The sequence below is a fragment of the Chaetura pelagica genome, unplaced genomic scaffold, assembly GCF_000747805.2.
Source record: "Chaetura pelagica isolate M959 unplaced genomic scaffold, ChaPel_1.0 scaffold86, whole genome shotgun sequence".
NCBI lineage: Eukaryota > Metazoa > Chordata > Aves > Apodiformes > Apodidae > Chaetura > Chaetura pelagica.
Window position 1 is genome coordinate 282,084 of NW_009953612.1, and position 12,655 is coordinate 294,738.

At 55.0% G+C, this 12,655-nt stretch overlaps 1 protein-coding gene across 1 annotated transcript in view; it reads left to right on the forward strand.

Annotated features, from left to right (window-relative positions):
* WNT4 (wingless-type MMTV integration site family, member 4) overlaps nt 1-3,427 on the forward strand; it is a 12,420-nt gene extending 8,993 nt beyond the window's left edge. Inside the window, exons 2-4 of the mRNA XM_009999811.1 lie at nt 1,688-1,819; nt 2,518-2,660; nt 2,862-3,427. Coding sequence (XP_009998113.1) covers nt 1,688-1,819; nt 2,518-2,660; nt 2,862-3,329 — 743 coding nt within the window. The 3' untranslated portion in view covers nt 3,330-3,427. The remainder of the gene's footprint in view (nt 1-1,687; nt 1,820-2,517; nt 2,661-2,861) is intronic.
* Nucleotides 3,428-12,655: the final 9,228 nt, after the last annotated feature.

Below are 12,655 nucleotides of genomic sequence, written 5' to 3' on the forward strand. Positions count from 1 at the left end.
GCTTGAGGCCAGGGCAGCCCCCAGCCCCTCTCACCCCAGCTGCACACAGGTATCCCAGAGACACTGCCCTGCGACCCAACCAAGCAAGGGCTTGGAGCAGTGGGGTGAGGAGATGGAGGGGGAAGCCCCCCTGTGACCCCTGGAGACCACTGAAGTGGCCCTTGCCTCTCCTCAGGTGCCACTGGCATCTCTGATGTGCTGTCTCACTCCCCATCCAAGGACCCAGAAGCCAAATCCTCCCCTCCAGCTCCTCGTTTGACTTTCCTCCCCTCACACAAGGGTGAAGATCCCTTCTTGTGAAGGTTCAGGGACTGGAAATACCAGAAATACCAGAAACTAAAAGTCTTCTCTTTTTAAGCAGCCACAGCACAAACCAACCAACACAATCCTACTATTAACCTCGATTAACTTGGAGGCAGTTCAGTACCCACTGAACTGGGTCCTCCCCAGCCACTGCTGCCCAGGCCAGACTGCAGATGGGCCACCAAAGTCAGGCCTGCGACCACCAGAGTAGAATCATAGAACCATAGAATGGTTGGAGTTGGAAGGGACCTTAAAAATCATGGAGTTCCAACCCCCTGCATGGGCAGGGACCCCTCCCAGCAGCCCAGGCTGCTCCAAGCCCCATCCAACCTGCCCTTCAACACTGCCAGGGATGGGGCAGCCACAGCTTCTCTGGGCAGCCTGTTCCAGTGTCTCACCTCCTGATCTCTAACCAAAATCTCTCTTCTTTCAGTTTAAAACCATTGCCCCTTGTCCTCTCACTACAAGCCTTCTGTCCAACCAGCAAGGCAGGGTGATGTTTGCTCACAAGCCACCCCCATCCCCATAGCACAGCCCCCAGTACCAGCCCCCCTCACTCAGACACAGAGGGGCTGTGTTCTCTGCCAGCCTCACAGGATGGTGGGGATTTGGGTGTCACAAGAGCTGATCCCTGGCCAGCTGTCCTCTGTGTTTCTGCCCAGGGATGACCCCTGACTTCCCAAACAAGCTCTTCCTAATCATGTGCCATGACCCAGGCAGACACAAGGGCTGGGGAGGGACTGCACCCTGGGGACCAGTGGGGTCTTGCTCCTCTTTGGGAGCAGAGTGGGGTTTTGCAGGGTAGTTTGGGAGGTGCTAGGAGCTACAGGATGAGCAAGGATCTGAATGTGGAAAGCAGCCAACTGTTTTGGATGCAGGATGGATTCCATGGCCAAGACACCCTGCGAGCACCAGACAAGACAGTCTCTCCACAGAAGCCCTGAATAGCTCTTCCCCACACTGGCCCTTGCATCATATTCATGTTTTTAACCTTGTGGGACAGTTCCCAGATTCTTCACTGTTGCAAGTCAGGGCTGTCACTGCTGCAAACACTCTCCCAGTGCCAAGGTGCCTCTGCTGGGACTGGTTCAAGCTTGGCACACAGCAAACAGCATCCCTGGGAATAGGGAGGATGGGTGTGTGCATGCACGGATTACCCCATCCCGGGAGGAAGAGAAGGAGAAAAACCCTTCACTTCACAGCTCTGCATGGCATGATTTTGCCAAGACCCAGTTTTCAGACCAGCTTTTCAAGGGAGTTGATGTGCAGCACCAGCGTGAGGAGGGAAAACCAGCAGAGACACAGGCCAACCCCAATCCAGAAAGCCCTCTCGTGTGCCCCTGGCCTTGCTGCCAGCTTTCTCACCGTGTTTGTGCCGTTGCAGGGACACGGGAGGCAGCCTTTGTCTATGCCATCTCCTCAGCAGGGGTGGCCTTCGCCGTGACCCGGGCGTGCAGCAGCGGGGAGCTGGACAAGTGCGGCTGCGACCGCACGGTGCAGGGAGGCAGCCCGCAGGGTAAGTGTGCTGGGGGCAGCCAGCCTGGGGTGCTGAGTGGGCCAAGCATGGGAATGCTCCCTCTGGAGCCAACCAGAAAGGAGGAATCATAGAGTCCTAGGGGTTGGAAGGGACCTGGAAAGCTCCCCCAGCCCAGCCCCCCTGCCAGAGCAGGGGCACCCAGAGCACATCACACAGGAACGTGGCCAGGGGGGTTGGAATGTCTCCAGAGAAGGAGACTCCACAGCCTCTCTGGGCAGCCTGGCCCAGGGCTCTGGCACTCTCACAGCAAAGAAGTTCTTCCTGAGATTCCCAGGGAACCTCCTATGCTCCAATTTGCACCCATTACCCCTTGTCCTATCACTGGTCATCACTGAAAAAAGCCTAACTCCATCTCCCTGACACTCACCCTTTACGTATTTATAAACATTGATGAGGTCACCCCTCAGTCTCCTTTTCTCCAAGCTAAAGAGACCCAGCTCCCTCAAAAAAGTAAAAAGGAAAAAAAAAAGATAAAAATGAAGTCTGTTGGTCCAGGAGTGCATCACCCTTGGGGCAGAGAAAACCCTTGGCTGTCCCACCTCTAGGATGAGACTCTCCAGCTCCCCCAGGCATCCCGGCCAAGCTGGAGAGCAGGGTGGGCAGGTGAGCTGGCTGGCTGGAGAGGCTGAGCAGGGCAGGCTGGCTGTAACCTGGCTCCTCCCTGCCCTCTGCCTTAGGCTTCCAGTGGTCGGGCTGCTCGGACAACATCGCCTACGGCGTGGCCTTCTCACAGTCCTTCGTCGACGTCCGGGAGAGGAGCAAAGGGGCTTCTTCCAACAGAGCCTTGATGAACCTCCACAACAACGAGGCAGGCAGGAAGGTAAGGGTGAGGGGGAAACCTGCATCCCAGCTGGGCTCTGCAGCTGCTGCTCAGCCTGTTTGGCTTCATTTAACCTCATGATCTCTTGTGCATCAGCATCGCTCTCTGCGTGACCCTTCCAGACCCCCGACATCCCACCCTCCTCGCACTGTCCGGCCTGAGCTGACTGTCCCCTCCTGTTTCTTGTGCCCCTTCCTCCAGGCTATCCTGAACAACATGCGGGTGGAGTGCAAGTGCCACGGGGTGTCGGGCTCCTGCGAGTTCAAGACCTGCTGGAAAGCCATGCCCCCCTTCCGCAAAGTGGGCAACGTCCTGAAGGAGAAGTTCGACGGCGCCACGGAGGTCGAGCAGAGCGAGATCGGCTCCACCAAAGTGCTGGTGCCCAAGAACTCCCAGTTCAAGCCGCACACGGACGAGGACCTTGTCTACCTGGACTCCAGTCCTGACTTCTGTGACCACGACCTCAAGAACGGGGTGCTGGGCACCAGCGGCCGGCAGTGCAACAAGACCTCCAAGGCCATCGACGGCTGCGAGCTGATGTGCTGCGGCCGCGGCTTTCACACGGACGAGGTGGAGGTTGTGGAAAGGTGCAGCTGCAAGTTCCACTGGTGCTGCTCTGTCAAGTGCAAACCCTGCCATCGGGTGGTGGAAATCCACACGTGCCGGTGATGCAGGGAGGGGAGTGCCCGTCCTCCTCTCCAAGGACCCTGCTTCTCCCTCGCCCCACGGCCAGGACTGAGGAAGGATCCCAGATGCTGCAGGGAGAGGGCAGCTCCTGGCAGAGACAGGGCAGCTCCTGGCAGAGAGACAGGGCAGCACCTGACAGAGACAGGGCAGCTCCTGGCAGAGAGACAGGGCAGCACCTGACAGAGACAGGGCAGCTCCTGGCAGAGAGACAGGGCAGCACCTGACAGAGACAGGGCAGCTCCTGGCAGAGAGACAGGGCAGCACCTGACAGAGACAGGGCAGCTCCTGGCAGAGAGACAGGGCAGCACCTGACAGAGACAGGGCAGCTCCTGGCAGAGAGACAGGGCAGCACCTGACAGAGACAGGGCAGCTCCTGGCAGAGAGACAGGGCAGCACCTGACAGAGACAGGGCAGCTCCTGGCAGAGAGACAGGGCAGCACCTGACAGAGACAGGGCAGCTCCTGGCAGAGAGACAGGGCAGCACCTGACAGAGACAGGGCAGCTCCTGGCAGAGAGACAGGGCAGCACCTGACAGAGACAGGGCAGCTCCTGGCAGAGAGACAGGGCAGCACCTGACAGAGACAGGGCAGCTCCTGGCAGAGAGACAGGGCAGCACCTGACAGAGACAGGGCAGCTCCTGGCAGAGAGACAGGGCAGCACCTGACAGAGACAGGGCAGCTCCTGGCAGAGAGACAGGGCAGCACCTGACAGAGACAGGGCAGCTCCTGGCAGAGAGACAGGGCAGCACCTGACAGAGACAGGGCAGCTCCTGGCAGAGAGACAGGGCAGCACCTGACAGAGACAGGGCAGCTCCTGGCAGAGAGACAGGGCAGCACCTGACAGAGACAGGGCAGCTCCTGGCAGAGAGACAGGGCAGCACCTGACAGAGACAGGGCAGCTCCTGGCAGAGAGACAGGGCAGCACCTGACAGAGACAGGGCAGCTCCTGGCAGAGAGACAGGGCAGCACCTGACAGAGACAGGGCAGCTCCTGGCAGAGAGACAGGGCAGCACCTGACAGAGACAGGGCAGCACCTGACAGAGACAGACCCGCCCCCAGAGGAAAACAGATTTTAAAGGAAAAAAAAAATATTTAAAGTTTAAAAAAAAAAAAAAAAAAGAGCATTGTTGGCTTTTTTTTAATTTTGCTTTGGTTGCTTGTTTGATTTCTTCCTGGAGCTGGAACCCCAGGGTGTCCCGTGCCAGCAGGGACATGTCTGCTGGCAGCAGCTGGCTGGGGACCTGCGTGATGCCTGCGGCCATCGGATGAGCTCCTGCTGACTCCAGAGCCCTGCAAAGGGCAGGTGCTGCAGCCAAGGTCAGCACCAGGCACTTGGTATCTTCTGTTGCAGTTCTTGGTGAAGGCTGAGCGTCCCAGAGCAGGGCTTGCCTTGGCTGAGCCTTGGGAGGGGATGGAGCAGAGCCAGCACCTGCAGCCAGGTGCATCACATGGCATGGGCAGGGGGTGATGGGGTGGCAAAGTCCCCAGGAGTTAAGCTGAATGTTGGGAAAACATAGCCAGGGGGAGCAGTATCTGAAGGGGAGGTGGGACACTCTTGCATCCCCTTGTGGGATGCTCAGCAGTTTCCTGGGCATTGAGTGGATTTCAGAGCAGCTCCAGTGGCTACTGGGATTTGCAGAAGCTCCTCAGCAGCTGCTTATGGCTGTTGGAGGATACACTATTCCCACCACACTCTCCTTCCTCTTGGAGGCCCCTTCCCCCCCCACTTCTCCAGCATCTTGCTGAGCTGGTGACTGTGAAGAGGGTCCAGAGGGACCACGGTACCTGCAATCCAATGACTTTTAATGGAGCTGGGAGGTGATAGGAGGAAATCCCAGGGGATTCATTTTCTTCTGTCCCATCATTGCCCACACCCCCTTGCTCACCAGCATCCCACAGCCAGGTCTCCTCCTCCACGTGCCTGCTCTTCACACCCAGTGAGGTCTCTGGGGACAGACAGTCCCTGTCCCATTGGCACCAGGAAAAAATAAATAAATCACAAGTATGAAGTGGAGCAATTTAAGGGGGGGTTGGGGAAAAGATGTTGAAGGGAAAGGCAATGCTCATGCTCTGTTGACCTCAAGGGATGCTGCCACCAGGGCTGAGTGCAGCAGGGCCCCAGCTGCCCCATCTTACCCTCCACAGGCCGGCCTGGAGCTCTGCCATGAGGAGAACACGCTGTCCTGCCCGCTCCGCTTCCCGCCGCCGGGTGAGTGCAGATCCTTGCTGCTGGGCTGCAGGACCAAGTGTTTGGAGAACTAATAAGCAGAGGGGCACAGTGAGGGGAGGTGGAAAACGAACCGGGTTCTCTCTCTCTCCCTCACCCACTTGTCTGTGAATCCAGAGGCAAAAAAGGGGAGCGGAGGAAAAGCTGGAAAGGGCACCTTGAGCCCACAGGGCGAGGAGGAGCCGGCGCTGCTGAGCCCTCCTGGGCCAGCTGTGAGATCCCTGCCTGCTCCTGAAAAGCTTCTAGCCCATCACCCTCTGGGCTGGGTGGTCTTTGCAAACCTGCAGGCTTTGTTTTTCTTCCTCGAGAGGGGAAAGGTTGGGGGGGAAGGCACGGACACGCGTTACGTCCCGTCTGTTCCGTGGCAGTGATGGGCTGGGGGAGAGGCTGTGGTGGCTGGAAGGTGTCCAGACACCATCCGGCTGGAAAGCTGCTGACAACTGACTTGAAGCAGTGCAGGGTGAGGGAGGCCTTGTGCTGAGACATCCCTCCACTACCCTCTGGCTGCCTCCATCCTGCCTGCCCAGCCCCAGCTCCGAGAAACCTGCAGCAAAGGGTGGCAGGAGCGCTGGGACAGCCCGAGGTGGAGCCACTCTGGGTTGGTCCATTTCAGTGCAAACCAGTGCTCATCAGAGCAGCACGGAGCAGGGGTTGCCTCTCTCAGTGGTTCTGTTGGTCCAAGGGTGCAGCATGAAACCCTCAGGGGAGATCTCAGCTTCACCCCCTCCCGGCTCCATCTCTTTAACCCCCTAAGGCTGCAAATTCTCAAGTACCTTGGAGACTGTTCCTCCTCTTCCCAGCTCATGCAGAGGAGGCCACAGACCTTAGGCCACTGGCCAAGTTTTCTGCTTGTTGTCCATCTAGGATGAGGGCCAAGGCTGAACAAGACAATCCAGATCAGTGTGGAGATAATCTCTGCACAAGGGATTTTTTCAAGCTGCAAGGAAAGCTGAGCCCTGTAAATGTCACCCGGAGGAACCCGGCTCTGCAGCTCTCTGGCTCTTCTCACAACTGTACATTTTAGCACCAGAGGAGGGGGAAAAAATGCCTTTTTTTTCATATTTACTTTATCTATTAAATAATAAGTTTATGCTGGATGAGCCACAGGCTTTTCTGCTCCTACCAAGCAGGCTGTGTAAAACCACCAAGTGCTGCAAACACCAGTTACTGGTCTCCTTCTGAGAGCCCGTGTGAGGAGAAGAGGTGCCCAGGTAGCACCTCCTGACAGTGCAAAGGGGACACTGCAGTTGTCCTTGTCCCTTCTCCTGTCTCTCCTCAGGAGATGCTGGTGTTTGGACCACAGACTGCATCCCTTTGCCCATCAGTGGCAGAAGAGATCACAGGCTTCTGACCCAACCACCTGACACAGCTCTGGCTTCAGAGGCCACTTAGATTTCAGGAACTCTGTGACTTCCTCCTGCCCAGAGGGCACTGACATTCACCTGCTTAGAGCAGAGCCCTCCTCCCCTGCACACAGCCAGGGAGTGTGTGTGTTTGCTGCTGGAAACCTCTTGTCAGGGGTCACCAGGTGCATTTGAGCACTCCCTGGGTGGCAGGGGTTGAAGGCTGCTTTTTGAAGTTTAACCACAGTTGCAGGAACAGGATAGGATGGGAGAAAATGAGCCCTGAGCCTCCAAAAAAAACCCCTTCCTTCCAACAGCTCCTCTCTTCCCCCGAGGGAGCCCATCCCACAACCTCCCAGCTCCATCCCTCCCTGTCCCAGTCCAGCTTCTGCTCCAGGTGCAGCCTCCATTCCCCCACCTCCCAGCACCTCCCAACAAAGGTGCCCTTCACCCCCCATGCTGAAATGGGTTGCAGGGAGATGCCAGCTTCTCTGCAACCATGGACAGAGGCAGATGTTAATGACCATCCCACTAAGCTGCTTCCCACCACCACATCCCTCCACACACCCACCCTGTGCCAGCCCCACAGGCTCAGCACTCGTCCCTCCTCCTTTGACCCCCTCAACACCCGCTCCCTGGTGAGGTCATTGCTCCTCCAAGGACTTGCAGGCCAACATCTCCACCCGGCTTCTCCCACTCATAAACCTTCCTGGATGTCCCACTGCCAACTTGAGCTCATCGTGGCAAAAAACAGGACATCCCCTCCAAGTCCCCTCCGCCCAGCCCCAGCAGATGGGTAACTCCATCATTTTTTCCCACTCCCCAAACCCCCAGCTTCACCACCATTTTCTGCTCCTCCTTTTTTCTCCACCTTTTCTCCTCAAAAACCTACCCCAAGTGTCACATACCTTCAAACTCACCTACTTCATGCTTTGGGCTTCTCTTTTGCCACCTCCCCCCTCCCACTGGGGTCTGAGCACGACACAGCCAAGAGCTGAGGTTTCTCTCCAGCTGTTTTGGCCACATCACCCTCCTGCACTTTATTGCCCATGAACACTTTTCATCACTCCCAACTATCTCATCCTCCCTCCCAGGCTCAGCCTCACGCACTGCTCTTCCTGCAAAGCAACTCAATCCCTCCTCCCACCACGACCAGGGCTCCTGCACAGCACAAACCAGCACTCGTGTCCTTGCCCTCCCTCCCACCAGCACTGACCCTGACAGCAAATCCCTCTGAATGGCCAGAGAATCACAGAATCATCAGGGTTGGAAGGGACCTCTGAAGATCATTGTCTAACCCCCCTGCCAGAGCAGGGGCACCCAGAGCACATCACACAGGAACGTGGCCAGGGGGGTTGGAATGTCTCCAGAGAAGGAGACTCCACAGCCTCTCTGGGCAGCCTGGCCCAGGGCTCTGGCACCCTCACAGCAAAGAAGTTTCTCCCCATGTTCAGGTTGTCACAAGTTGTCACTTGGTGTCGTTTCCCCTCATCCTGTCACAGGCACCACTGAACAGAGACTGGCCCATTCCTGACACCCACCCTGCAGATATTGATAGACATTCATCAGGTCTCCTCTCAGTCTTCTCTTCTCCAGACTGAGCAGCCCCAGGTCTCTCAGCCTTTATCAAACAGATGCTCCAGTCCCTTCATCATCCCCAAAGCCTCCCTTGGGCTCTCCAGACACGTACAATTCACAGCCTCCAAATCTCAGCTTTTCTGAATGAGAGAACGTTGATGTGGAAGTTGATCAGCAGATGAGAATTAGAAATCTAAGAGGGAGTTTTGAGGCTGCTTCTGAAAATAAAAGACAGTTCAGGCACCTTGTTGTGCTGCAAAGAGCTGCTTTGCTGAGCTACTGCCCAGGAAGGAAGTTCTGCAGAAAACCCAGCATGGCAGGACCAGAGATACCTTCAAGCTTTGCTATAAAACAAGATATCCTAGAAAGGCCACAGAAATAGAAAACACATTCAGAGAAGTGCCAGGGGTTGGGACACTGTGGTTTTCATGCAGCTCAGCTGGAAGAGAGGACAAAAATCTGGAATACTGGAAGAAAAAAAAATGGCCTCACAGAATCACCAGGGATAACAGATGAGCTATCTGAGGTCAACCACAGGGTGACCATGAGCTTACAGCCACTTCCAAGGACACCATGAAGATGTTCTGGAGGCTCTGCCTGCAGCAGGATATTTTGCACAGCAATGCTCTCCAGGCTCCCAGCAGGACCACAGGAAATGCATCTCAGAAGGCTTCATGGGGCAGGTTGCTATTCTACAGCAAAGTCCTCTCTCTGGAAAGTTCCAGGCATGTCAACTCAAGCTCTTCATCTCTTGTTTCATGAGCAATGAGCCTCTTGGCTTGCTTTGTTTTAGAGCACAAGGCAGCCTTGTCCCAGCTCCATCAGGAGACCTCACTAGAGCTGCAGTAATGAAGACAAATGAGTCTGAGCATGGAAGAGCAGGTCTTGCAGCTCCAGGGCCTCTTGCATTATGAGGAGCAGCTGAGGGAGCTGGGGGTGTCACAAGGAGGTGAGGGGAGACCTGCTGGCTCTGCAGCTGCTGAGAGGAGGTTGGAGCCAGGGGGGTCGGGCTCTGCTCCCCAGGAACAAGGGGTGGGACAAGAGGGAACGGCCTCAGGTTGTGCCAGGGGAGGTTTAGGTTGGATATTGGGAGAAACTTCTTCACTATAATTAAACACTGGCCCAGGCTGCCCAGGGAGGTTGTTGAAACACCATCCCTGGAGGTGTTTAAAAGACATGAAGATGTGGTGCTGAGGGACATGGTTTAAGCACTGAACTTGGCAGGGCTGGGTTAATGGTTGGTGCAGTTGGGTTATGGTTGGAATTGATTTATCTTAAAGGTCTTTTCCAGCAAGAACAATTCTTTGATTCTGTGATTGAATGGAGCTGGTGTGATGGCAACATGTCTTTGTTGTGTCATCAAAGCAATGGAAGACACCAGGTCTGGACAGAAAGTAGGAGGAACAAGTAACAAAGGTGTGAAAGAAGAAAACATACAACCCATGGCCCACCAGGACTCCCCAAGGGACAGGGATCATCACCAGGAGGAGAGTGGAACAGACAGGACTGCCAGGATGGTATCAAGAAAAATGAACTTGGAGATGAACGTGGGGAAAGGCAGAACAGCCAAAGGGAAACAGCAGCAGTGGAAACCCTGCAGATGGCTCGTGGGGGACTTGGCCTGGTGTAACTGCTCTCCTTCCTTCCCATAGCCAGCTGGAAAATCTGCAGCAGTTTCAATCCCACCAAGACACACAGAACATCTGGGAGGGCCTCAGAGCTGCATGAGATGCAGAATAAATCAGTCCTTTGTGTCTTTTCTCAACAAAATCACTTTGCCATCTCAATTTTCCACGTCCTGCAGCTAGGAAAAGCTGGGTTGATAAAGAGCATTGTGGGGATGACACCTCCAAGTCCTTGCTCCAGGCTGCCTGCAGACTCAGGAGGTTCATGCATCAACTACACTTCACTCTTGGGCTTTTTCCTTTCACCTTCTCTTGGTTAGAGAAGGCTGGGGTATGTTGTTGTAGCTGCAAACCACACAGAGGTTTGAACATAATCCTGGTCTCCTTGGTGAGTGTCAAAGGCACAGAAGCCCTGATAAGAGAGGACAGTCATGCAATGGGAGAGCATCTCCCAAGACCATGGCCAGGAGAGAGCTGCCAACAGAAAGGCTTTAGCAGGTGAAGATGCTGGAGGTGACAACCACACCATCTAGAGGGACAAAGTTGTGGCCATGGAGATGTTGGAGCTGAGGGGCCTGTCCAGGCAGGAGGTTCAGGGCAGTGCTGAAGGTGCCACAGCACCTCCCCAGGCCCTGGGTTTCACAGCCAAGCATCAGCTGGAAATCTCCCAGAACCAGGCAAACCAGGAGAAGCTGAGCTCTGGACTAGTGAGGATGGTGCCTGGAGAGCAGGTTAAGCCAAGGTTGTAAAAGCCAGTTAAGAGTGAGGGCAAATTTACATGAAATCTTTCCACCTGGATCTGCCACAGTTGCAAGAGGAGCTCCTTGGAGGTGCCCAGGCTCTCCTAGCAAAGCAGTTTCCCAGCTGGGACCATGGGAAGGTGCAGGGGATGCAAGACCCACCTGCCTGTCTGCTTCCCCATGAAGAAGATCCCCCAGAGCTCTGGAGGCAAGAAGACAAGTAGATGGGCAGGGCAGGTGCAGGGCAGTGGTTTCCTTGGGGCTGTAGGGAGGGCTCAGCCCAGCAGGGGTTTGGGGGGAGCCCAATCCTGCCGTGGGGCTGAGCACCCAGAGCCCAGCACACTGGAGGAGGGAGGGAAGGATCCTAGCACCCCGTTAGGGCATCTCCCAGGGCACAACAGCCATTCCCAAGGATGTTCCCAGGCACTTGAACTGATCCTGCCCATGTTTTCCCAGGCAAACCCAGCTCTGGAGGGTCTGGGAGAGGCCCTGAGCTTAGTTCTGAAAGTACAATAAAAGTCCCCTCTAATAAACAAACTCACAATGGTCTTAATAATGCCAACCCCTTTTTTCCTTTCTAGCAACCAATGAGGAAGCCACCTCAAGCTGGGTTTTTTTTCCCCCATCCTATTTCTGTCTCCATCTCCCATTTCCTTCTATCCAGCTCTGATCCTTGGATAACTTGAACATATTGCATTGCTTCACAAACTGTTACATTATCCCTTTCACCTGCCACTTTTCTTTTAGATAAACACTCCGAACTCCCAACATATCAGTTTAACTCTTTGACTTTCACTGGAAATTGAACCTGCCAAGACTTTCACAGGGGAAATTCTTTCCTCTCCTTTTTTCCCTCTGTTTTGTGTGTTAAGCCAAGCAAAATCCCACCTGCCTTAGCACTGTCTTCAGAACATTCTGTTTAAGCTCTGCCTGATCATTTCACCAACTTCTGGGGTTATTGTATCTGGCCAGGCCAGACTTGGGGTGTAAAGCTGCCTTAATCACAGCTCCTTGTTGATGGCTACTTATTTCCTGGCCCCAACCATCACCTCTCAGGATCTGAAGACCCTGAGCTGTGCACAGGACACCAGATTGAGATACAGGCATGTCCCCAGCAAAGCAGGGAGCTGACACATCTCATGCACATTTCCATGGACAGCACCATGAGCAGGAGCTGAACAAAACGCTCCCAAACGAGGAGCATCTTCCTGGTGCTCCTTCCAGATCTTCAGGCACTTCAAGTCCAGCCCTGCCTCATCCTTGCTGTTGGACCTGACCTCAGAGTTGCTTCACTGTCACCACAGCAGTGTCCTGGCAAGCCAGAAGAAGTGAAGCTGGGAAACAACAAAAAAACATGGAGCAAAGGGAAAAAATTGCAAGCCTGATATTTTTTTTTCCCCTACAAACAAAACTCAGGAGCACTTCACTCATCTGCCTCACATCCATCACCCAGGGATCTCTGGCCAGCTCCTTGTGCTTAGTTGTACCTGCCTTCCTCAGGACCCAGATCCACCTCCTGCAATCACAGGATCAGCTAAATCACCACCCTTCAAAAAGGCTGATCCCCCTCAGTCTTCCCAACTTTGACTGCCTTTACATCTGTTGTCCTTCCTCCAGTTCCCTTATTCAGGACACTGGACCAAAGGGGCCCTTGGTTGGATCATGCCAAGGCAGGGGGTTTGCAGAGAAGTTGGCCTCCCTTCATGGAGCCCCTGCTTGGCTCAGAGATGACACCAGCCACTCAGGTTGGCTAAAAGGAAACCAAAAAACACCTCCCTCCTCACCCTGCAACAGCT